This window comes from Ursus maritimus, unplaced genomic scaffold (genome assembly GCF_017311325.1).
Source record: "Ursus maritimus isolate PB19 unplaced genomic scaffold, ASM1731132v1 scaffold_19, whole genome shotgun sequence".
NCBI classification, from domain to species: Eukaryota; Metazoa; Chordata; class Mammalia; order Carnivora; family Ursidae; genus Ursus; species Ursus maritimus.
The window spans coordinates 48,039,281-48,066,320 of NW_024424341.1; the positions used below are offsets into that span (position 1 = coordinate 48,039,281).

The window sequence follows — 27,040 nt, forward strand, 5'->3', positions numbered from 1 at the left end:
TAAACAGCAGTAGAATCAGGATTTGAACCTGGGTAGTCTAGTTGCAATGACATTAGTGTTTACTACTGTACTATACTGTGCCAAGTACCTAGCATGCACGCACGCGTGCACACACACACACAAACACACACACACCTTCTCATATTTTAAATTTATTTTACTATATAAACTTGGTTTGATAGTTTCCCATTTTTGTTTAAGTATTTCTTTTATAACCAATATAACTAAGGAGTGAGGATTGAGAGGCCTTAATAAATTATAGATGGCACTGAATAATTTTATATGAGCCAATTTGATTTATTTAATGTAGACAAATGTTAGGGTGGCAGCAGAAAAACTCATTTCATTTTTTTGCCTGAACCAAAAACACAATGGCACCCATAACAGAAATTATTCCACAAAATTACTGCTAAATATGGGACATGAATTATATTATAGTGATAATGCATATCAGGGCAGGAAATAAATTAATCCTATAAAGATCACATCACTGTATGTTTATGATTTTAGAATAAACAAACTGCAACTCGAACTGATATTTGATTTGGAAAATATTTGATTGTATTAAAATACAATACAAACATGCAAAATGGAATTTGAAGACTTGGAACCTTAAGCATTTAATAACTGAAAAGCAGAAGTGGTGAATAGTGAGCTGGTAATAACATTGAAATGATTTTTTAAAAGGTTTATTTACTTATTTGAGAGAGAGAGGGAGAGACAGTGCGAGCAGGGGGGAGGAGCAGAGGGAGAAGGAGACAAGCAGATTCCCCTCTGAGTAGGGAGCCTGTCATGGGGCTGGATCCCAGGACCCTGAGACCACAACCTGAGCTGAAATCAAGAGTCGGTTGCTCAACTGACTGAGCCACCCAGGTGCCCCTGAAATGATTTTATTTTTTTTAAAGATTTTATTTATTTATTTGACAGAGAGAGACAGCCAGTGAGAGAGGGAACACAAGCAGGGGGAGTGGGAGAGGAAGAAGCAGGCTCCCAGCGGAGAAGCCTGATGTGGGGCTCGATCCCAGAACGCCGGGATCACACCCTGAGCCGAAGGCAGACGCTTAACGACTGCGCCACCCAGGCGTCCCCCCTGAAATGATTTTAAACCAGAGAAAATACAGCAAGAAACATTTGAACCTTAAAATTGTTTTTCTGATGAGATTATATTTTTAAATTAATTTCTTATTTTAAAATTAAATTAAAATATAAAGTCCTTGGGGCGCCTGGGTGGCACAACAGTTAAGCGTCTGCCTTTGGCTCAGGGCGTGATCCCGGCGTTATGGGATCGAGCCCCACATCAGGCTCCTCCGCTATGAGCCTGCTTCTTCCTCTCCCACTCCCCCTGCTGTGTTCCCTCTCTCGCTGGCTGTCTCTGTTGAATAAATAAATAAAATCTTTAAAAAATAAATAAATAAATAAATAAAATATAAAGTCCTTAATTTTTTGCTCTATGAAACGCTCTATTATGATGTTAACTTTTTCTTAAAGGACCTTTCCTAATTTCAGGAAAGAAAACTGTCTCACAGATCAATAGACCACAGATACTTTCAGTAGAGACACATTTACTGTCTCCATTAAGCTCGTCACACTCAAGTTACAGAAGGATAAATTTCAGCAATTCCCATTCAGTCACACTTTTTCTGCTGTGAATCGGGTAATTTAATTTGTTCCATCATATTCGTTATCACATGCACACGCCTTTACAGAAATCACAATATTGCTCCTGAAAATGTCCCCGTGACTCTCGCACACTGTATTGAATAGCAGACTAATTCTGAAATTACATCTTAAAATTCAGACTCCGAAAGCACTTGGATCAAACACCAAGAACCCCTTTAAATGAGGATTTTGTTAAATTACATTAGCAGTGGTCATGCATTGATTTAGTGCTCTCTCTCCACAAGCTCAGCCCTGCCTCAGGACTGTGTTCCCACACCTGCTCACCTACCCAGATTCCTGCTGCATCTCCTAACCTTAGAGACTCTGCTCTCGGACTAAACTAGGAGATACTCACAGACTCCTTCCTGCTGCCAGGACTATGAGTCGGGTGTAAAGTAGCAGCCAAATCATGTGTGGACGGGAGGAAGCCAGATCCTGAGATATGCGATTCTGTGACATCACCTCCCCAAAGAAACGTAATCATCATGTCACCTATAGTGACAGTGACAGTTCACACTTGGGGAGCTGAGAACAGTTCTGAAAAACTTTTTAATTACCAGGATCTCTTAGAAGTTTCTAATGAGCATATCCAAAGGGACCTTTGGAGTGTTTGAGAGACACTCTTCCTTTTCCATTATTCTCACATGGGAGGAAATGCTGAGGTTTGAAAGCCCAGTAGAGAAGGACATGTGCCTCATTGGATTCTGTGCTTCCCTGAGAATTTCTTTTACCCTAACCTAATTCTTTGTTAAACCTCAGACCCCTGAGTACCACCATCATTTAACTTATGGGCAGAGAGAAAGAATCATACAAATGACCCAAGAAGGATTTTCTATTTTTAAGATTTTTAGTAAATGCAATAAATTTTTTAAATTTTCAATAAATGCAAAAGAAAGAACATGATGTCAATAACTGAGATTTAAAAAATATTTGCCCTGTTTCCCCAACTTGAAACAAATTAACCAGAAAGCCTACATAAAATGAACACTTCCTAGGAAAATATATCTTACCAAAATTGCCTTCAGTAACATAGGGAGTCTAAACAGGCCAATATCCATAGAGAAAAGGAAGACATTTATAAGGAGTCCCTCACAAATAAAAGCACCAGAATCAGAGTAGCAAGCAGAGTCTTCCTTTTTTTTTTTTTTTAAGTAGGCTCCATGCCCAGTGTGGAGCCCAAATAGGGCTTGAACTCACAACCCTAAGATCAAGATGAAGAGCTGAGATCAAGTGTCAAATGCTTAACTGACTGAGGCACCCAGGTGTCCCCAAATTCTTCCATTCTTTTAAATAGCAGATAAGCCAACGCTACTTACTCGATTCAAGAGCATTACAGAAGAAGTAAAATGTCCAAATTATCTCTATATGTCAAATAAAATTCTGATACTAAAACATCCTAAAGTTTATACCGGAAAGAATACCACAGAAAGATCTCACATCTGCCTACAGATGATACCATCTAAAATAAATATTGCCAAAACCCCTGAAAAATAATATACAAATAACACCATGATGACCAAGATTTATGTCTGGAATTCAAGAATGATTCACTATTAGAAAATTCATTAATATTGTTCACCACAGTTATTAAGAGAAATCAAGAAATCTTTTTTTTTTAATTTTATTCATTTATTTAACAGACAGAGAGACAGCCAGCGAGCGAGGGAACACAAGCAGGGGGAGTGGGAGGGGAAGAAGCAGGCTCCCAGCGGAGCATGGAGCCCGATGTGGGGCTCGATCCCAGGAGCCTGGGACTACGCCTGGGACTACGCTTAACGACTAAGCCACCCAGGCGCCCCGAGAAATCAAGAAAACTTACTTGTAGTTACAAAAACGTTATTGGGGAGAATTCAACATGTATGGATAGTAAATTAAAGCACTCGAAATTGGGAATTGATGGATCTTTCCCGACTTGACAAAACAAAGTCTTCGTCTTGCTCACAGGGAAACACTGGAGATACTTTGCTAAGGCCAGAACCACACTAAACGAGCACAGGATCGCCTGTTCTAGTCATTTATCATTGTGTTGGAGGGCTAGCCAGAGCAATTTAAAATGGCACAGGAATGAGAAACAAAGATGTAAAACTATGTTTGCAGCTGATACAAGTAGACATCTGGAAACACAAAGGAATGGATAGAAAATCTATTACGGGGGCGCCTGGGTGGCACAGCGGTTGGGCGTCTGCCTTCGGCTCAGGGCGTGATCCCGGCATTATGGGATCGAGCCCCACATCAGGCTCCTCCGCTATGAGCCTGCTTCTTCCTCTCCCACTCCCCCTGCTTGTGTTCCCTCTCTCGCTGGCTGTCTCTATCTCTGTCGAATAAATAAAAATAAAATCTTAAAAAAAAATCTATTATGAAAAATAATTCAGTAAGCTAATAGGACATAATATTGTTATACAAAAACAACACCCTTTTTGTACATAGGCTATTATATTTTCAAGGAATCTCTATACCTAACATGGGGCTCCAGCTCACAACCCCAAGATCAAGAGTCGTACCATCTAGCGACTGAGCCTCCCAGGCACCCCTGTACATAGGCTATTGTACAAAAATAATCTACATACAACAAACAGTCATTTACAAGTTACAGTGGGAGGGCCTGCAATTCCAAAGGCTTAACATAAAATGAAATATGCTAGCCAGGAATAAATCTAACAAAAATGTATAAAGCCTAGACGAGGAAAACTATAAAACATTCCTGAAATATATGAAGGTAGAAATAAATGAATGTAAATTTACATCATGTTCTGGGGTAGAAAAGCTCAATATTGTAAAAAGGTCAATTTTCCTTAAGCTAATTTGTCAATTTAGTTTGATCCTGATATAGATACTATCAGTTTTTCAAACTAGCGATGTTACTGCAAAAACCTTATAGAAAGGGGGCGCCTGGGTGGCGCAGTCGTTAAGTGTCTGCCTTCGGCTCAGGGTGTGATCCCGGCGTTCTGGGATCAAGCCCCACATCAGGCTCCTCCGCCAGGAGCCTGCTTCTTCCTCTCCCACTCCCCCTGCTGTGCTCCCTCTCTAACTGGCTGTCTCTCTGTCAAATAAATAAATAAAATCTTTAAAAAAAAACAAAACAAACCTTATAGAACAATGAACAAATAAGAATAGCCACAAAAACTCTAGAAAAGAAACAAAATGAATATCGCTATCCTTATGAGATATGTTTATTTATGAACAGACTATTAGATCAGTGAAGTTAAAAATTCAGAAGTATGCAGGGGCACGCGGGTGGCTTAGTTGGTTGAGCCGTTTGCCTTAGAGTTCAGGTCATGATCCCAGGGTCCTGGGATCGAGCCCCACATGGGGCTCCCTGCTCAGCAAGGAGCCTGCTTCTCCCTCTCCTTCTGCAGCTCCCCCTGCTTGTGCTTTTCTGTTCTCCGTCAAAAAAACAAAATCTTAAAAAAAAAAAAAAGAAGTATGGCAAAGTACATAAAAAAAGTTAATAACCAGCAAAAAGTACAGTGGGGATATCATTAATGCTTGGCATTTGGGAAATGGGAATTCCTATCAAAATGACAATAAATGAGGGATGTCTGGCTGGCTCAATCAGAAGAGCATGTAACTCTTGATCTCCCGGTCATTAGTTTGAGACCCATGCTGGGTGTAGAGATTACTTAAAAAAATAAAATCTTTTTTAAAAATGACAATAAATAGGGGCACCTCGGTGGCTCAGTCGGGTAAGTGTCTGCCTTCAGCTCAGGTCATGATTCCAGGGTCCTGGGATCGAGCCCCGCATTGGGCTCCCTGGTCAGTGGAGAGCCTGCTTCTCCCTCTCCCTCTGCCCCTACTCCCGCATGTAGGCACTCGCGCGTGCGCTCTCTCTCTCTATCAAATAAATAGATAAATCTTTAAAGAAATGACAATAAACAGTCTTATTCTTCACATCCTATAGCAAGGTGAAGGTCAAACAAACAAAAGAGAAGTCAATACGGTAAAAAATAATTAAAACATGGTTGAATTTCTTCCTAAGACCTGCTTCTCAAGCAGCTGACTGTAGCCAATGTCTGGCTCGTTGCCCTTAAAGGAATCACTCACTGCCAGCTTTGGGGTTGAAAAATGTCCTCGTTGAGTTTTGATGCAAACTTGTTTTGTATTTCAGAATGGCCAGTGGTGTATCCATCGGCACCACCTGCTTCCTGAGTGTCTTCCAGAGCATCGCAATTGGCCCCAGGAACTCCAAGATAATAGAGCTTAAAATAAAAGCTTCCTGGTGCCTCTCTAACAAACAGCTGCTTGATCCTGAACATGCTGGTAAATGCCACTTTTCCTCGTCCTGTGACTGACAAATGAACAGAGAAAATGTCACAAAGAAATGTGACTGGGGATTCTGAATCAGATCACACAGTCACTACTTGCTGCACTTTTAATCTTCCCTCCTGTCGTTGGTTTGGGATTCGTGATTCGGGCCAGCATCTCCGTAGTTTTTAACCTCTTAAGATATAAGCAGTGGGTCCAGCACATTCACAGAAACATCTCCAGAATTTCCCTTGACATGAGGGCTACCCAAAGCATCCTTATCTTGGTAAGCACCTTTGTAACTTTTTTGCTCTCTCTTCTACCTTTTCATTTGATTTGGCTCTTTCTGAAAATACCTGTTGGTGGCTGCTGAACCCCTCTGCCCTGATCACTCCATGTTTTCCAACAATCAGCCCTTTTGTTCTCTGGAGCCATGATCTTATTGTGTCCAGGGTCTTCTCTGCATGCTGCAGAAGGAATACACAACTCCCTAAAATGATACAACAGCCAAAAACTATTATAAATTGTTTAAACGATGTGTAGTCATTTGTTCATTCACTCCTTGCAGAGATTTAAGCACTGAGTAAGCAGTCACCTAACGGTGAAAAGCAGATCCAGCCCACACCACCTTCAGAATTCCACAGGAAACAAGAGGAGCTAGTAACTTGCACATTTCATATGCAATTATTAAGTTTATATGATGGTACTGAAAATGTGAAAAACCAGTTTTACTCTTTGCTTGTATTGTTCACATAAAGAACACACATCCTTATCACATGTCTCTGGAAATACTTCCAAACTAATATTTCGTCAGTACTAGGAAAAGTTAAATATCTCTGAAAGAATACAGCTTTTACAAGCCTCCTTATCTGCACTTGATAGAAAGCATTCAAAAGCAGAAAAAAGATGTTAAAATACGTAGTCTTCAAGTTAAAAATACTCTTCCAAAATGACGGAGAATAAAGATTTTAGAAAACTGAAATTGCAACGATATTTAGTAATTAATGCCTTAAGCAAAATACAGGATGGCATCCCATAGGTCTCAAAGGCGTTTGGATTTGTAATTCATCTTGAGAGGTGTGGATTCTAATATCAAATGTAAAGAGAGAAATTAATTTACATCCACACAGGCAGAAATTTTGGTTCTTTTAAAGGAATGTGCCGGCCCTCCGCCCTCGCAGCCCAAGGCCTGGCCGGAAGCCCCAGGAGCGCAGCCCAGCGAATAGGGAGCAGAAGTGGTAATTACTTAAAAAAAGAGCTCTGGTGGGAAGTTAGTACAAAACAGCATGTTTCCCACAGAGGAGTTCTACATTTCTCATTCTAGCTTCCACCACCCACACCGACCACTCCGGCTTTTGCTCAATTAAATTAGGAGCTGTTCCTGTCAGCTCGGTCTCCCCACGAGGACCCCTGCCCCGCCCCAGGTCCCCGCGCTGCTCGGCCTCCCTAGGAGGCGCGTCTCCACCACTCGCCAGAGTTTGCACGGGCACCGTGCTCAACTCGTCAAATACCGCCGTTTCCAATAAAAGCGGCCACCTTCCCTAATGGTGTACCTAGCCTGGCTCCAAAAGACACCAGCGGAATTCGAAAGAATCCAAAAGCAGAACCCGAAACCGCCGGGAGGAAGAGACAAACAGACGGGAAAGGGGCGGGTCCCCGCGCAGCCCAGGCCCCGCCCCCCGCCCCGCAAGCGCACGCGCGCTTTCCTGCAGACCCGGAAGCGGATCACGCGGAGCAACGGGCGCGCTCGGGTGAGTGAGTCTCCTTTTTTCTGGTTCATGCCGCCGGCGCGCTCCTCAAGCCCCGCCTACACACCCAGTTTAGGGGGTCGCCTGGTAAGGTAAAAGTCTTGGACCCCCTCGTCCCTCTTGCTAGGAGGTCGTCCCTATCGCCTCTCGTGGCGTCGCCATAAGACGTTCCGAGTCCTGTCGCTCGGTGCGGGACCCGGGAGTCTGCGTTCGTTTCTGGTTAAAATCGCTCTGAGGCGGTACGGGCCCCAACCTTGCTGCCTTCGGTCCTTGTAGACACCGATCGCTCTGCCGATCGCTTTTCTGCTCAGAACCTTTCTCGGATTCCCGACTCTGCCCCCACCCTCACCAGCGCCGGTACAGTGGTCCCTCCGGAAGTGGATGCAGGCCCTTCGCTCCGCTCCAGGGAGGGCAGAGGGGCAACAGAGATGGCGGGGAAGAGGCAGGAATCTGCGGAGTTAGGGGGCCATCAGAAAGTTTGGGGAGAAAGAACGGCAGGGATTGAAACAGGTTGCAGTAGAGTGGGGTCCAAGTGTTGGAGGAGGAATAGCGAGGGAGGGAAACAGAAGGATGCGGAAACAGAGAGGGAAACACAGATGGACAAAAGGAGAGAAGAGAAACAAGGACATGGAGAGACATATACAGAGAACAAAACACGTAGTGGTCTCGGAGAAAGCACAGGACCCAAACCCAGGTGAGTATTGAATTGACTGGATGCAGAATATTGAGTTGTGAAGTACTGATTTGTGGCTCTGTAATTAAAATTTGTTGAATTGTTTCATCTATGCAGAAGAGAATGAGAGTTGTGAAACCAGATGTTTGAGGCATCTGCACTTTCTAATTATTGCGTCAGAAGATGATTCCATTTGCAAGCCCTATTCATCTAGAGCGCAGAGGCTTAGCTTAGTCAGTTCGGGTCATCCTTTTCCCTTCCAAGAAATGGAGGAAGACTTTGTCACCAGATGGTGTTTTTCAAAGTGGCCATTATTAACAGTACTGTTTCTCTTTCCCCCTTTTTTCTGTGATTGATGTCATTCTTTTCTGAATTTGATGTGTCTTCACACCTGTTTTAACTTTAATCTCAGAACCCATTGGATATCTTTAATTTCCATTTTCCTTTTTTTTTTTTTCAGATTATGAGTTTTATATGCTTTCCGCTTTACCGTGTAGTGCAATTATTGTTTGATGTCTGGTAAATAACTTTATAGTATTTCATTATGCATACGTTAAGGATGTTGATAATCTTTTAACATTCAAAATCTAGTTTAGCCGGTTAGTTTAATATTCAGCAGTTCCCTCCCTTGAAGTGATCTGATAAATTACTGAGCTCTGAGCAGAAGTCTCCAACTGAGTAGATGTTCCCCTCCAGTCCCCTTTGTCTTTTCTGTGCAGATGTTGGAAGGATGGGCTGGACTGATGTGGAACTTTATTCCAACAGAGCCCTTCTGTTTATGATGCAGAGATTGCTCAGAGCTCATCTCCACAGGTGACCCTTTTTCATGTTTTTCAGGACTAGTAACTATTTTCAATTTCATGTATTTTTATTATATTTTTTCTGGAAAAGAAGAATTAAATTAACTTGGGTTTGATTAAGCCCATTAAAGAGAAGCTTCTCTTGTTCGGGAACATGAAAGGTGATCTGGAATTAGGACAAGTCCTTTCTACTTAAACCTGTCTGGGCTACCATTTCAGAATTTACTTACACCCAGGTCTGCTCACTCAGTTCAGACATCTTAAGGGTTAACTTGGTAAAAATACTCCCCCTCTGAGACTCAGTGCACCCGCCTGTGAAATGGAGATGATAGACCAGGAATTCTGAATCTGAGCTAATAAGATCCCTGAAATGATTTTCAAAATTGGGTATGTGTTTGTCCTTAGAGGTTTCTGGTAGAGTGTGCCCAGTTAGAATTAGAGTTTAAAATGTGACCTAGTTCTCCAAAAATAATGAACAACACTAAGAGAGGCAGGAGCGTAGTCTCAGAGACAGAGGCATGGCCCTCTCAGGTCCTACCCTTCTTTCTATATCATAACTAAATTTTAAATTGGATTGTGTCATCTCTTGATATTAAACCCTTTTATGGCTTCCCATCAGCATCAGGACAGAAATATAAACACTCAGTATGGCTGCCAGGGAGGAGCTCTGGAGCTGAGGTGGCCCTTGAGAGTTGGTCCAAATTGATGGAACGGACAGGTTTCTGTATCCTGCATCAACCACTCATTGGATGCTGGCTGCCTAGGGAGGAACCAAGAAGTTGAATGTGGCAGTTCCTTTGGCCAAGTGCCAGGTGGACAAGGACAATGTAGTTGCAGTAGAATATGGGTTTCAGGGGCGCCTGGGTGGCACAGCGGTTAAGCGTCTGCCTTCGGCTCAGGGCGTGATCCCGGCGTTATGGGATCGAGTCCCACATCGGGCTCCTCTGCTATGAGCCTGCTTCTTCCTCTCCCACTCCCCCTGCTTGTGTTCCCTCTCTCACTGGCTGTCTCTATCTCTGTCGAATAAATAAATAAAATCTTAAAAAAAAAAAAAAAAAAAAAAGAATGTGGGTTTCAGCAGGAGGGGAGGGCTTTCTGAAGAAATGGGTGAAAAATGCACTTGTTGCCCTCCGTGTAGGAGTTATTGTCCCTGCCTCCCTCCTGTTGCAGTGAGCAGCAAAGGACTGTCTTTCCCCCATACTGAGGTTCTCCCAGTATGTATACTGTGGCAGAGGAAGGGGTTATGTTCATTCTGAGCATTAAACAACATACTTTTTGTCACACAGAATAACCTTATCTGAGAAAGAAGCCCAGAAGAAGAGGGAAAAAAGGAGGAATGGCTCTTTCCCAGGTAAAAGTCATATTTTTAGTTGACTGTTCTTCCTAAAATGTCACATTTTGGACTTGTTAATCTCTGTCTCTGAAGTGTCCTGCCTAAAATGTTTACTCACACTTTTTCCCAATCTCCTCTCATCTCCATATAGATTCCATCTCACTGTGACCCAGTGACGTGGAACTTGGGAAGAGGCTCCTTCTAGGTCGTCATCCTGTGAAGGATTTTCTTTGCAGGCATTGACTGGAGGTAGGGAGTAGGGTCTGTGGTGTCAGTGAGGTTGGACATTAAGGATTCTTCAGAGACCCCTTCTGGATGCCCTTTCAGCTCATACAGATCAAGGTTAAGGAGATTACATATGTAGGGAATGTATTAATATGCACAAATGCCTGAGACACTCTGGAGAAGGCGGCCGACGGGGTATTTGCTTCGTCTAATTTTATAAATGTCTTTTGACGTTAAACAAGGAAATCAGTATATTTCTGACACCAAAATATTAATACTTTGAAAGAGAATGGGAAGTTCAAAGTAGGAATAAGGAATAGAGAGGGTGTTTTGTTTTATTAACATAATTTTAAAATGTAGAATCAGCCCACTTGTCTAACAGTAAGTGTTCTTTAAATTATTCATTGCACACCCATCTCACAAGGACCCTGAGGTCCTTATGGAACTCTTGAGGTCTCAGGAACTGTTACACAGCAGATCTTTTAGATAAAAATGTTTATAAGTTAGCCAAGACATAGGAGCAGAACTTTCTGTCATTAAAGAGGCTGGGAGTAAATTTTGATTTTACTCATTATTGTTATATGTTGTTTGTTTGTATTAAATGTCTGTGGTAGATATTTCTGTGGTTCAGTTCCACACGGTGATGGAGTTTAGAAACTAAGAAGTAAAATATCCCCTTCCCATCACATCTTCCACCATCATGGATTGTCTTCATCAGGAACCAATATTCTCTTTAGTAACTATTATAAAAATCTTACAAAAGTGCATTTATATATTGTAATGTGATTTGAGGAAATATTCTAAAGTAAATGTTTAATCATATTTTATTCTGCAAATTTAAATATTTACATACCGTATGTCTTGGAGTTGTTTTCATGTTAGTAAACAGAGAGATAACTGCTTTTTTAGACCCTCACTGGAGCATTCTCTGAGTGAAGATACATAGGTCCTTTACAATTTCTTACTGTTACCAAGAATGCCTGCTTCTGAAGGGGCTGACTTCACTCCAGATATCTAAGGGTATCTCCAGATTGTATATCTTAAGCATGATTACCAAGTTAACCTGGTAATGATGGTGTTCCTGAGGAGGCCAGACATTCCACTTACTAAGTAAAGATTTTAAATCAACTGTCTTAAACATACTCAGCTAAAGGAAGCCATGGAAGAGAACTAACAAGTAGGAGAACAATGTTTCAACAAACAAAATAAAGAGATAGAAATTATGGTAATGGGATGGAATAGAAATTCTGGAGCTAAAAAGTACAATAACCAAAACTGAAAATTCACTAGAGGGGTCAGTAGCAGACTGACAAGAAGAATAAAGAATCAGTGAACTTAAAGTAGGTTAATTGAAATTATCCAGTGTGGGCAGAAGAAAGGGGAAAAAAGAAAATGAACGGAGACTAAGAAACCTTTGGGACACTATAGACACTATCAAGAATACTGGCATAGGGGCACGTGGGTGGCTCAGTTGGTTGAGCGGCTGACTCTTGATTGTGGCTCAGGTCATGATCTTGGGTTCCTGGGACTGAATCCTTCATTGGGCTCCACACTCAATGGGGAGTCTGCTTGACAATTCTCTCCCTCCCTCCTCTGCCCCACCCACACACCCTCTCTCTAAAATAAATAAATAAAACTTAAAAAAAAAAAAAGAATACTGATATACATATAATAGGAGTCTTAGAAGGAAAGGACAAAGAAAGGGCAGAAAGAATATGTGGGGAAAGAAGAGCTAAAAACCTCCCAAATTTATTGAAAACATTAACCTATACATCCAAGAAACTCGATGAACTTCAACTACAATAAACGCGTGGAGATCCCTGGCAAGCACATAATCAACTTTTATAAGACGGAAGGAATGTGGAAAGTAGCAAGACAGAAACAACTTCTCATGGATTCTCAATAAGTTTAACAGCCTATTCGTCATCAGAAACTGGAGGCCAGGAAGCAATCTCATGAGATATTTAAAGTCTGAAAGATTAAAAAAAAATTTACTGGAATTCATTATCAGGAAAACTATGCTTCAAAATAGATAGTGAAGTTAAGAGACTCCTAGATAAACGAAAGCTGAGGAAGTTCACACCAATAGCCTTAGCCTACATAAAATACCAGATGGAGTTCTTCAGACTGAAATGAATGGAAACCAGCAGTACCTCAGAGCCATGGGAACAAATAAAGAACACTAATAAAGGTAACTATATAGAGAAATATAAAAGCCAGTATGATTATATTTTTGTTTTCTAACTCAATTTTTTTCTATGTGACCTAAAAGACAAATGTAGAAAACAATAATAAAAATCTGCTTTTGAGTGTATTAAACACCTGTTCATACATGTTATGAAGAAGTAGTTTTTGACAATAAGAACATAAAGGGAGACTGTACAGGAGCAGTTGCATGCTATTAAAGCTAATATCACCTGAAATTCAAATATTTAGTTCAATATGCAAACTGTAATCCTCAGGGTAACTGTTCAAAAAATAAAAATATACAGAAAAATAACAAAGGCAGTCAAAATGGTATGCACACACAGACACACAAAGAAGGGAGGAATTACGAAACAAAATATAAGACCTACAGACAGCAAATAGCTAAATGGCAGAAGTAATTATTAGCAGTAATAACTTGAAATGTAAATTGGTTAAACTCTTCATTACGTAACAAAGGAGTTAATTTTTAAAATGATTTCACTCTATCTATAAAAGGCTCTCTTTAGATACACAAATAGGTCGAAAGTGAAAAGATACCATGCAAATGGTAATGAAACGTAGGTGGGTAGCTATACAAATAATAGATCAAACAGACTAAGTCGTTAAATTGTTAACCAAAGACGGTGAAGGACATTATATTTTGAAAAAAGTGTCAATCCATCAAGATAAAACAACTATGAACAATATGTACAAAACAGCAAAGCCCCCCATTTTTTTTTAATAAAGATTTTATTTATTTATTTGACAGAGAGAGAGGCAGCCAGCGAGAGAGGGAACACAGCAGGGGGAGTGGGAGAGGAAGAAGCAGGCTCCCAGCAGAGGAGCCTGATGTGGGGCTCGATCCCATAAGGCCGGGATCACGCCCTGAGCCGAAGGCAGACGCTTAACTGCTGCGCCACCCAGGCACCCCCCCAATTTTTTGAAGCAAAAATTGAGACAGTTCTTCTATAATAGCTGGAGACCTCAATACTCCCCTTTTAATACTGGCTAGAACAACCAGCCATAAAGCAGTAAGGAAATAAAGGATTGAGCAACACTAAATCAACTAGACTTAGACATATACAGAACACTGCAACAAAAACAATGCACTAAAAAATGAGGAATAGAAGGGAACTTCCTCAGTGTGAAAAAAAGGTTATTATTAAAATTCCACAGCTAACAGTATACTCATTGGTGAAAGACTGAAAACTTACACCCTAATACCTAGAACAAAATAAGGGTGCCCCGTTTTGTCACCACACTTTAACACTGTACTGGAAGTTCTCACCAGAAAAAATAGGAAAAATGTGTCAAAATTGGAAAAGAAATCAAACTAGGTCTCTTCACAGACTACATGATCTTATATTTAGAAATAAAGAATCCTCAAAAGAACTATTAGAGATAATAAGTTCATTGACGTTACAGAATACAATATCAACATTCAAAATTCAGTTGTATTTCTGTACACTAGCGATCAACAACTTGAAAGTAAGTAAACAGTTCCATTTACAAGAGCATCAAAGTGAATGGGAATAAGTTACCAAGAAATGGAAGATTTATACATAGAAAACTACGAAGTCGCAGCCTAAATAAATGTCAAGAGAGCCTGTGTTTGTGGAGCGGAAGACGTTAAGATGGCAGTACTCCCCAAAGTCATACAAAGAGTAATGCAATCCCCAGCAAAGTCTCAACAGCCTTTTTTTTGCACAAATGGGAAACCTGACTCTAAAATTCATTGATTTGGTAAGGACCCCAAATAACCAAAACAAATGTGAGGAAGAGCGAAGTTGGAGGACCTAGAATTCCCGACATCAAACCTTACTACAAATCTTGAGTAATCAAAACTATAATTCCAGCAGAGGCTAGAAATATAGACCAAAGCGACAGAACTGAGCATCCACAACTAGAGCCATACATCTGTAGTCAATTCCTTTTTTTTTTACAAGGGTGCCAAAAACAGTCCATGGGAAAAGAATGGTCTATTAAACAGTGCTGGCACAACTAGATACCCATGTGAGAGCGAATAAAATTGAAACTACCTTGTGCCATTTAAATACTTCAGAATTAATCAAAGACTGAACATAAGAGCTAAAACTATAAAACTCGTAGATGAAAACATAGAGGTAAATCTTCATGACCTTGGCGTTGGCAGTGGATTTAATATATGATACTGAAAGCAGAAGAGAGAAAGAAAATAAATTGGTCATCATCAAAATTAATAATGTTTGTGCACTGAAGGACATCATCACATAAGCAAAACATAATCTACCAAATGGGAGGAAATAATTTGCAAAACACGTATCTAGTAAGGGTCTAGAACCTAGAATATATGAAGAACTTCTACAACTCAACAGCCGAAGTAAAAAGAACCTAATTTAAAAAATGGTCAAAGGATTTTAATAGACATTTCTTCATAGAAGATAATGAAACAGGCACATGACGAGATTTTCAATGGGATTAGTCATTGGTAAAATGCAAAGTCAAAACCACAATGAGATACCATTTCACACCCACTAGGATGAGTATAGTAAAAAAAATGCTGGTAAAGATGTGGAGAAATTAGAACCATGACGCTATGTTAAAATGTTGTTGCTGCTGTGGAAAGCAGTGTGGCAAATTCTTGAAAAATTAAACCATGTGGCCCAGTAATTCCGCTCCTAGGTGTATAACCAAAAGAACTGAAAACAGGTATCCAAACACCTACTTGTACTTGAAAGTTCATAGCATTATTAATATTAGCCAAAGGTGATAACCAAATGCCCATCAATAGATGAGTGAATACAGTCTAGTCCTACGATGGAATACTATTCAGCCATAAAAAAGAGATGTACTGATACATACTACATCATGGTTGAACCCCAAACATTATTCCAGGTGAAAGAAGCCAGATGCAAAAAGTCACGTTTTGTACCATTCCATTTACATGAAAAATCCAAAATACGTAAATCCATAGAGACAAAGCATTAGTGTTGCCAGGGACTGGGGAAGAAGGGGGGAATAAGAAGCACCTACTTAACGGGGAAAGGATTTCCATTGGAAATGATAAAAATATTTTTGATCGAGACTGAGGTGATGTTTGTTCAACACTAAATGTACTAAATGCCACCGAATGGTGCTTTAAAATGGCTAATTTTATGTTACGTTGAGTTTCACTTAAGAAAATTAGAACTATAATTTGCTCAGAATTATCTTACACAGGTCAGTCAGAACACTCACTCCAGCCAAGTCAGCCTTTACGCATCTTTGCTGCTTTTATTTTGTGTCAAAATCAGAACACTGCACCTGTCTGCCTGGTGAATTGTGTTTTCATTTCAGGGACGGTTGACCTTCAGGGATGTGGCCATAGAATTCTCTCCGGAGGAGTGGGAGTGCCTGGACCCTGCCCAGAGGGCCTTGTACCAGGACGTGATGGTGGAGAACTACCGGAACCTGGTGTCCCTGGGTGAGGACAGTTTCCCTCCAGAAGTTGGTAATTACTTTTGTATGCCTTTGCGTTTTGTCTTGAGAGCCCCTGACTTGATTTGTATGAATTTCAGATCCCTGTTCTTAAGGGAGTGATTGAAGCTGTTTTGATTGAGAATGGAAAGGCTTCATAATGTGGCAAGTGGACTCTAGCTTCCCTTTTCTTTAGAAGTTCTACATTCATGCTTTGTTAGGTGGTTGCAGAACATTAGTAGTCAGAAAACCTTACGGTGAATTTTTAAAAACTACCTGATTCTGTGGGCTTACCCTTGTGGTTTTGATTCAGTAGTTCTTGGAAGAGAACTAGATATCTGCACATGTAAATAACCACTAAGCATTCAGAAGGAGGCAGTCAGTTGACTAATTTTTGAAATACTTTTCTACACCCACATATAATGAATGTCCTCTCTTCTTCACTGAACAAAGAGCTGGGAATGTGTTCTGGAAGAGCAAAGCATATCACGTTCTTTTTTTTCTTTATAATTTGAAGTCTCTTGAGCTGAATAGCATCTCCGTTTCGGAACAAGGGGAAGAGCCCTGGACTGTGGAAAGTGAAGGGGAAATAGGGGGAAATGCAGACAGGTGGGAATGTACTGGGATGTGAACACAAGAGCTCAGATGGGCAGAGTAAGCTGCTCCATTAAATATTGTTTGGGAAAGAGCTATGGGAAAATAAGTTTATTTCTTACGAGCTCTCAAAGGAAATCCTCCCCCCACCCCACACACATTTCTCAGTCTGTAATTCAGATGTGTAAATCAAATACGTAAAAGTTTTGACTCCCATTGTCATGACCTATAACACTCTTATCTGGCCCCTCTGACCATATTGGTGCCATGGTTTGAGCGGGACCAAGATGTCTGTCTCTAAGCAGTCTATCCCCTTGATTCCTCTTGGTTCCCATTCCATACAGATCAGAGCTGAGGCCTCTGTAGTGCTGACCCCAGAACCTATTCAATTTCCATTTCCATTTTATACCCTTGGGAGAACTTCTCAGGAGACAAACAAAACGGCTGCCATTCTGTTGTATCTGGGGCTCCATGAGACTTCATGGAGCTGTGTCAAGCCCTCTCTGCCTACTCAGGCCCCTCAACCGTTTCTTCAGTTCTCATTTTGCCATTCGTGTATAAAAAGAAATGGGGTGGGTCTTTCTGAGATTGTGGCCCAGCAGTAATATAAAGCCTAGATAGTGAGATTCTCTCTGATCACCACTGCCATGTGGGGGTTTACCCCAGTCATTCAGGCATTCACCCTGCAGTCTGGGTAGAGCACACAGCCCCTTTCAAGAACCCCAGAAAACTTGACCCTCTTACTTTACTCCCATATCTTATATTTTTCTCCCTCTTCTTCTTTCTACTTAGTCCTGAACATAGAAGACCCTGGTCTTCCTGGTTTCTTCTCCTCTAAGATTTTGCCTCTGAAACTTGCTTTTGAAATACAATTCCAAGGGTCTAAAGTTTCATTCTCTGTCCTGCTGTGATAACCCACCTTTAGGTGACAAACAGCTTCAAAGTGGACTCTCCCATGGAGGAGGTTTACCGGGTAACAAATTCTTGAAGAACATTGTTTGGTATGTTACAGTATCTTCCTGCTGCATAAAGAAGTGCTTCTTGAAGACACCAGGTAGAGTGGTCAGCATGTCGCAGGATGCCGAGATGGAAGGTATCAGGAGATCCTAAGTGGTACTTGCCTCTTGTTGTCCTAGTTTTTGTGCAGTTTAACAGGGCTTCCCTAGGGCAGTGACAGTGTTGATCAGACATAATATGATTGTCTCCTTTGAGCCAGCAATAAAATCGTTATTTCACCCTCCCTCCTAGCCCCTGCAAACATGGATCTCTTTACTGTCTCCATAGGTTTGCTTTTCCCGGAATGTCATAAAGTTGGAATCAGACAGGATACATAGCCTTTTCAGATTGTCATGCATTTAAGTTTCCTCCATGTCTTTTCCTGGCTTGACAGCTCATTTCTTTTTAGTGCTGAATGAATATTTCCATTGTCTGAATGGACCACAGTTTATTTCTCCATTCATCTACTGAAAGACACCTTGGTGGCTTTCAAGTTTGGGCAATTATAGATAAAGCTGCTAGAAACATTCATATGCAGGGTTTTTTTGTGTGTGTTATTTGGTTTTTGTAGCACTTTGTGGTTTGTTTTTTTAAGATTTTTATTTATTTGACAGAGAGAGTGACAATGAGACAGGGAACACAAGCAGGGGGAGTGGGAGAGGGAGAAGCACTCACGGGGAGCCCGATACAGGGCTCGATCCCAGGACCCTGGGACCATGACCTGAGTCGAAGGCAGATGCTTAACGACTGAGCCACCCACGCGCCCCATCACTTCGTGGTTTTTGTAGTAGTTCATTCCTTTTGATTGCCACATAATATTCCATGTATGAATACCACATTTTGTTTATCCGTTCATGCATCGATAGACATTTGGGTTGTTTCTACCTTACGGCTGTTATGAATAATGCTGCTATAAACATCTTTGTACAAGTTTTTGTGGGGACATACACTTTTCATTTCTCTTTAGCATATAGCTAGGAACGGAACTGCTGGGTCATATGGTAATTCTCTTTAATCTTTTGAGGAACTGCCAGACTGTTTTCCAAAACAACTGTACCATTTTACATTCCCACCAAGAATGTATGAGCATTCCAGTTTCTCTAAATCCTTATCAACACTTGTAATCTGTTTCCTTGCTTATAGCCAGCCTAGGGGTATGGATTTGTATCTCATTCTGGTTTTGACTTGCATTTCCCTAATGACTATTGCTGTTAGACATCTTTTTGTGTGCTTACCGGCCATTTTTCTGTGTTTTTTTTGAAATGTCTATTCAGATTCTTTGTCCATTTTAAAATTGGGTTGTCTTTTTGTTGTTGAGTTTATCTTTATATATTCTAGATCCAAGTCCCTTATTATATGTGATTAAATATTTTCTCCCATCCTGGGGGTTCTCTTTTGACTTTCTTGAAGGCTGTTTTAAAGGCTGCAGGAAATAATCTTTATTGAGATTTTGTTTGTAAACTATGTTTGTCAACTAGGATCCTATGAATAATCTTTATTGAGATTTTGTTTGTAAACTATGTTTGTCAACTAGAATCCTATATAGTATCTACAATAACAATCTGATAAATCGGGGCGCCTGGGTGGCACAGCGGTTGAGCGTCTGCCTTCAGCTCAGGGCGTGATCCCGGCGTTCCGGGATCGAGTCCCACATCAGGCTCTTCCGCTATGAGCCTGCTTCTTCCTTTCCCACTCCCCCTGCTTGTGTTCCCTCTCTCGCTGGCTGTCTCTATCTCTGTCAAATAAATAAATAAAATCTTTAAAAACAAAAAAACAAAAAAAAAAACAATCTGATACATGGATTTTCATGATTGGGAGGACTTGAGGTTAAATGCTAAAAAACTTCTCAGTCTTAATTTTCCAGGATGAAAGGCACTTAGGCACAGTGGTGAGCACTTTTGTTTCAACTCAGATCAATCCTACCTGCAGCCTCTGAGAACTGTGTTCACACAAATAGTCATGTGGGTTAAAATACTCAGGATGCTCCCTTTGGTGCCCCCCCCCACCCCCGCCAGCCACTGCTGCTCTTTACTGGCCATATTCTTCCTGTTGCAACATTTCTCTTCCTGTACAAAAGTCAATTTCAATATGTAAGATCATATTACCTGTTTTGACCAAGACAGAAATGTTTCACTACTGACGGCGTTGGTCTAGAGGACACAGAGTCACTTCATTGTACAAGGAAGCCACCTTCCATTAACCCTCTGAGAAGATGATAGTGTCTTAGTTGATCCTTTTCCTGGTACTAATAAAGCTAAAATCTCTCTTTCCTGGGCCATCCTGGCTTCTTAGGGTCGGGCCCCTGTGCATTAATTAGGAGGAAGTCATGATGTGGATAATTCCAAAAAGTTTCTAAAATTAGATGTAGTTTAAATACAGCACAGCTTACGGAGATCTCTAGTTAGCTTTTCTGTAGGAAAAACCTGTATCATTCCGCAGACGTTTACTGCATTCCTAGTATATGGAAAGCACCATATTGATATCTTTGTGGTTTTTTTAAGGACTCAAAAGGCAGCATCAAGTTTTTTGTTTTTTGTGGTTTTTTTTGAGAGAGAAAGCGAGCATGTGTGTGCAAGTGGGGGTGGGGGGTGGGAGGGATGAATCTTAAACAGGCTCTGCACCCAGCACAGGGCCTGCCATGGGGCTCAATCGATTGACCCTGAGGTCATGACCTGAGCCAAAACCAAGAGTCAGACACAACATACTGAGCCACCCAGGCACCCAGCAGCAAGTCATTTTTAATTTTTGTTTTTAAGTAATTGCTACACCTAACATGGGGCTTACACTCAGAACCCTAAGATAAAGAGTCACGTGCTCTGCCAACTGAGCCAGCCAAGCACCCATTTTTTTTTTTTTTTTTTAACTTTTTGATCCACTTCACCCATTTCTGCCACCATCCTGTCAGCCTCCTGCCTCTGGCAACCACCAGTATATTCTCTGTGTCTAAGAGGGTTTTTTTTTTATTTTGTTTTTTTAAGATTCCACATATAAGAGAGGTCATACTGTATTGGTCTTTTGGGCTGACTTATTCCACTTAGCATAATGGCCTCAAGGTCCAGACATGTTGTCAAAAATGGCAAGATTCCATTTTTTTTTTTTTTAGGCTGGATCATATTGTATTGTATATACACATATTTACCCATTCACCCATCAGTGGACACTTGGACTGTTTCCGTATCACGGCTCTTGTAAATAGTGCTGCAGTGAACATCAGAGTGCATTTATCTTTTTGAGTTAATGTTTTTGTTTTCTTCAGATAAATACTCAGAAGAGGAATTGGTGGATCATACAGTAGTTCTGTTTTTTGTTTTTTTAGGAACAATCATACTGTTTTCCATACTGGCTATACCAATTTCGACTCCCACCAACAGTGCACAAATTCTCCATCCCCTCACCAACACTTATTTCTTGTCTTTTTGATAACTGCCATTCTGACAGGTGTGAAGTAGTATCTCCTTGCAGTTTTGATTTGCATTTCCCTGATGATTAGCGACGCTGAGCTTCTTTTCATGGTCCTGTTGGCCATCTGTATGTCTTTATTGGAAAATGTCTATTCAGATCTTTTTTTTTTTTAAAGATTTTTATTTATTTATTTATTTATTTATTTATTAAAGATTTTATTTATTTATTCGACAGAGACAGCCAGCGAGAGAGGGAACACAAGCAGGGGGAGTGGGAGAGGAAGAAGCAGGCTCACAGCAGAAGAGCCTGATGTGGGACTCGATCCCGCAACACCGGGATCACGCCCTGAGCCGAAGGCAGACGATCAACCGCTGTGCCACCCAGGCGCCCCCTTATTTATTTTTTTTTACAGAGATAGAGACAGCCAGCGAGAGAGGGAACACAAGCAGGGGGAGTGGGAGAGGAAGAAGCAGGCTCCTAGCGGAGGAGCCCAATGTGGGGCTCGATCCCATAACCCCGGGATCACGCCCTGAGCCGAAAGCAGACGCTTAACTGCTGTGTCACCCAGGCGCCCCAGATCTTCTCATTTTTTAAACTGGACTATTTGGGGGCTTTCTGCTGTTATTTTAGATTATTAGCCCCTTATCAGATACATGATTTGCTAATATTTTGTCCCATTCAGTAGGTTGCCTTTTCATTTTGTTGATGGTTTCCTTTGCTGTGCATACATTTTTGGGTTTGATGTAAGTCCCACTTACTTTTGCTTTTGTTGATTTTACTTTTGGTGTCAAGAGAGAAAAAAAATCATCACCCAGACCTGTGTCAAGGAGCTTATTACCCCCCGTCTCTTCTTCTAGGAGTTTTATGGTTTTAGGTCTTAAGTTAGAGTCTTTAATCTGTTTTGAGTTACTTTGTGTATGGTGTCAGACAGTGGTCCAGTGCTGTTCTTTTGCATGTGGCTGTTCAGTTTTCCCAGTACCATTTATTTTATTTTTATTTATTTATTTATTTTTAAAGATTTTATTTATTTATTTGACAGAGACAGAAACAGCCAGCGAGAGAGGGAACACAAGCAGGGGGAGTGGGAGAGGAAGAAGCAGGCTCATAGCGGAGGAGCCTGATGTGGGGCTCGATCCCACAATGCCGGGATCACGCCCTGAGCCGAAGGCAGACGCTTAACCGCTGTGCCACCCAGGCGCCCCTTCCAGTACCATTTATTGAAGAGACTGTCCTCTCCCCATTGTATATTCATGACTCTTTTGTCGTAAGTTAGTTGACCATGTGTGTGGGTTTAGTTCTGGGTTCTCTTCTGTTGATCTCTGTGTCTGTTTTTATGCCAATACCATACTGTTTTAATTACCGCAGCTTTGTAATGAAGGAGTTTGAAATCAGGGAACATGATGCCTCTAACTTTGTTCTTCTTTCTCAAGATGCTTTGACTTTTTTTTGCTACAAATAATCCTATTGTTTAGATTCATCATGTACATGTTGGTATACTAATATTTAAATGTCTCATTTTATTTAAGGAAACAAAGGAAGTCTTTTAATACTCCCTGATTCCCTTATTACTACTGCTCATAATACTTGGATTTGCCAGAAAATTTCTTAAGCTCTTGAAATTACATATTTCAGTTAACCTATGAAGCCTGCTTTGTTCCTGTCCTCCTTTTCAACTGAATTCCATTAAAAATGTCACCTGGTCCTTGTTGACATACATGTCATTGCTGTCCTGTTTTTCTGTTATTGGCTGCTTTTGCTGCTAACCACATCTATGCATGTAGACCACTGCCATGGACCACAGTGACACTGCCAAAAATTGTTTCTGTGTTTAAAAGCTGCTGTTAACACTGTCCTTCCATATAAACAGGTTCAGGTAAGCACACATTTTTATAAAGATTAAGAATTAGGCAAGACAGAAATCTCAATTATGATTTCATATACAGTTATATCATAGCCAATATATAGATCAGCTCCCTAATCATGAAATATCAATTATCCAGAAATATGTATAGTATATAATGTATGTTTAGAAAATTTATCTTAAGATCAGAGAAAATATTAATATGGAAAAATTTATAAAAAGAAAACTTAAAAACATTATATATTACAGTAGTCTTCGTATATTACAATAGTGTTTGAAGACTGTGCTTGAGAAACTTCCTATGTTCATTATAAGTATTTTTTTTGTATAATTATGTAATTCAGTATAAAATATTTACCTTCTAACTCTTATTTGATAGGAAGCCTTTCTGCTGGATTTGCAATCAAGGAATTACCACCAATAGAGGACAATAATAAAGGAAAATTATACCACTTAGTGATATTGGAGAGAAATGAAAACCATGGCATCAAGGATTTGGATCTCAAGGAAGTCTGGGAAAATATGCATGAGTTTGAGAGTCAGTGGAGATACGATGCAAGAAATTACAAAGAAGTGCCTTTGACACATAACAAAAATCTCACTCATAGAAAAGATCAGCAACTTAATAAATCCTCAATTACTTTTCCTCAAAAGCAGAGTATTTCTGCAAGAAATAATACAGACCAGTATTTCATGCATGATGAGCCATTTGTAAGGCATTTGTTAAAACTGGAAAATAACGTAAGTGGTGCTGGAAACTGGTACATAAACTGTTTGGAAAGTAGAACTGGATTGAGTTTGCAGGCACACCTGGCTGACCTGTGGAGATTTCATACTGAGGAAAAAATGTATGAATGTAATCAAGTTGAGAAATCTGTCAACAATGGTTCCTCTGTTTCACCACTTCAGAGAATTCCTCCTAGTATCAAAAACATTTGGAATAAATACAGGAAGATTTTAAAATATCCTTTGTTACCTGCACAATACAGAAGAGCATATACTAGAGGAAAATCTTACAAATGTAATGACTGTGGGAAGGCTTTTAGCAAAAGCTCAAACCTCATGAGTCATGAGAGAATTCATTCAGGACAGAGACCTTACAAATGTAATGAGTGTGGCAAAGCCTTTACGGAGCGTTCACATCTTACTCAACATAAGAAAATCCATACTGGAGAGAAACCTTACAAATGTAATGAGTGTGGCAAGGCCTTTAACCAGTGTTCGAACCTCACTAGACATCAGAGAGTCCATACAGGAGAGAAACCATATAAGTGTAACATATGTGGCAAGGTCTGTAGTCAAAATTCAAACCTTGCAAATCATCAGAGAATGCATACTGGAGAGAAACCTTACAAATGTAATGAATGTGGGAAGGCTTTTATCCAACGTTCACACCTTTGGAGTCACGAGAGAATTCATACTGGTGAGAAACCTTACAAATGTAATGAATGCAGCAAAGCCTTTGCTGAATGTTCAAGCCTTACTCAACATAAGAAAATCCATACCGGAGAGAAACCTTACAAATGTAATGAGTGTGGCAAAGCTTTTAAGCAGTGCTCACACCTCCTTAGACATCAGAATACACATCCTGGAGAGAAACCACACAAATGTGATGTATGTGGCAAGGCTTTTATCCAAAGCTCTAGCCTTATAGAACATCAGAGAATTCATACAGGAGAAAAACCTTATAAATGTAATAAATGTGATAAGGCTTTTATCAGACGGTCACACCTTTGGGGTCATGAGAGAACTCATACTGGAGAGAAACCTTACAAATGCAGTGAGTGTGGCAAAGCTTTTGCTGAGCGTTCAAATCTTACTCAACATAGAAAAATCCATACTGGGGAGAAACCTTACAAATGTAATGAGTGTGGCAAAGCTTTTACCCAATTTGCAAACCTTACTAGGCATCAGAAAATACACACTGGAGAGAAACCACACAAATGTGATGTGTGTGACAAGGCTTTTATCCAAAGTTCAAGCCTTATGGAACATCAGAGAATTCACACAGGAGAAAAACCTTATAAATGTAATACATGTGATAAGGCTTTTATTAAACGTTCTCACCTTTGGGGTCATGAGAGAACTCATACTGGAGAGAAACCTTATAAATGTAATGAGTGTGGCAAAGCCTTTACGGAGCGTTCACATCTTACTCAGCATAAGAAAATCCACACTGGAGAGAAACCTTATAAATGTAATGAGTGTGGCAAAGCTTTTACCCAGTTTGCAAAACTAACGAGGCATCAGAAAATACATAGTGAAAAGAAACATCATAAATCTAGTATGTGTGCCAGTGGTTTAATTCAAAGTTCAAGCTTTGGGGATCATCAAAGAACTCATGGTAGAAAGAAACCTTACAAATAAAATGATTAAGCAAGTGGTCAAGCCTTATTCAACATCAGAGATTCCCTCATGGAGAGGAACCATATGAAATTAATGTATGTGGCAAAGCTTGTAACCGGGGGCTTACACCTCACTTGATAGCAGAATATAAACCTCTAAAAGAAATCACACAAATGTAATGTATGGCAAGGCTTCTCCAAAGTTTATACCTTGTGGGACGTAACAGTTCTTACTAGATAGAAACCTTGCGGATGTAATGAGTGTGATCAGCTTTGTAAAAGAGGCAAATGGGATTAAGAGGTATAAATTTCCAGTGAGTAAAAAAAAATACAACTTTGTGGTCATGAAAGAATTCATATGAGATGGACACCATACAGATGTGTCAAGGTCTTTACCTGAGGAAACACCAAAGAATTCATTCTGGACAAAAACTTACAAATGTAATGAAGGTGGTAATTTGTTTAGCCAGTTCTCTAAATGGACTACAATAAGAAAATTCATACTAGGGGGACGTAGGTCTGTTTTGAGGATTAACCAATCGTAGATGTTAAATTCCACAGAAAAGTTAAGTTATTTAAAACTAATGAGATGATGTGTGTCAATAGAACAAGGATATCTGTGGAAAGACCTACTATCTTCAGCTTATAATTTTTAAAAAATATTTTAAGTAATCTCAGCACCCCATGTGGAATTCAGATCCACAACCCCAAGATCAAGAGTTGCATGCTCTTCTGACTGAGCCAGCCAAAAGCTCCTATACATTTTTTTAAAATTATTTGAGGTTTCTTGAGGCTGCATTATTATTGATGACTTACAACCTGAAGTTTGGAATCCACTGATATTATACTTTAATTACCTGAATTTCAGGAGACCATAATGGTCTCAGAAGGGGTCAGTAAGGTAAAAGCACCGAGTTCATTAGGTGGGGCTTATACCAAGTAACCTGGAAAAACTAGGTAGGATACTAATTTTAAGATACAGTGTGGTGTAAGTTTGAGAGCATAGGGAGAGGCAGGGAATAGTGTAAAACTGTTACCTAAATTGCCATGTTTTCTGTGATCACAGCATCTTCTCTAGATTTGTTGGTATGATTGAGGGCCTTTGTTGAGGATGATTATAGGAAAGGATGATCATGAAACAGAGTAGGCCAGGACATAGAATGAGATTTTCATGTGAGTAGAAGAACAGGTTACTAGGGATGGCATATGTAGAAAAAAATTGAGGGGGAATGATGAGCTCTCCCTCTTTTGAAAGGTAGTTGTTGTATATCATAGATTAGTAAAAATTAATCTTATTTTTGGAAACCGAAGAAGAAGTTCTAGAGGACATTTTAATCAAAAGAACGAGAGTAGTATGCTTGTGAAGGATTCAAATTTGGCCACTGAAATTGCATTTTGATACCATTTGATTTAGGATGTTATAAATTCTCATATCTTAAGTAAAATAGAAACTTTTTTTTTTTTTTTTTGGCAACACTGAATGAATCATACGCCTTTTATTAGCCCAAGTGCATCCCACCTCCTCAGGGCATTTCATAAT

General features: G+C 40.2%; 1 protein-coding gene across 1 annotated transcript; it reads left to right on the forward strand.

The window, feature by feature from the left end:
• Window positions 1-7,617: 7,617 nt before the first annotated feature.
• On the forward strand, window positions 7,618-25,538 carry ZNF677 (zinc finger protein 677). The gene is made up of 5 exons (XM_040632919.1): window positions 7,618-8,343; window positions 10,409-10,473; window positions 16,183-16,336; window positions 17,822-17,989; window positions 23,535-25,538. The coding sequence occupies exons 2-5, from the start codon at window positions 10,459-10,461 to the stop codon at window positions 25,520-25,522; spliced, it is 2,325 nt and encodes a 774-aa protein (XP_040488853.1). The 5' UTR covers window positions 7,618-8,343; window positions 10,409-10,458; the 3' UTR covers window positions 25,523-25,538.
• The last annotated feature ends 1,502 nt before the right edge of the window (window positions 25,539-27,040 follow it).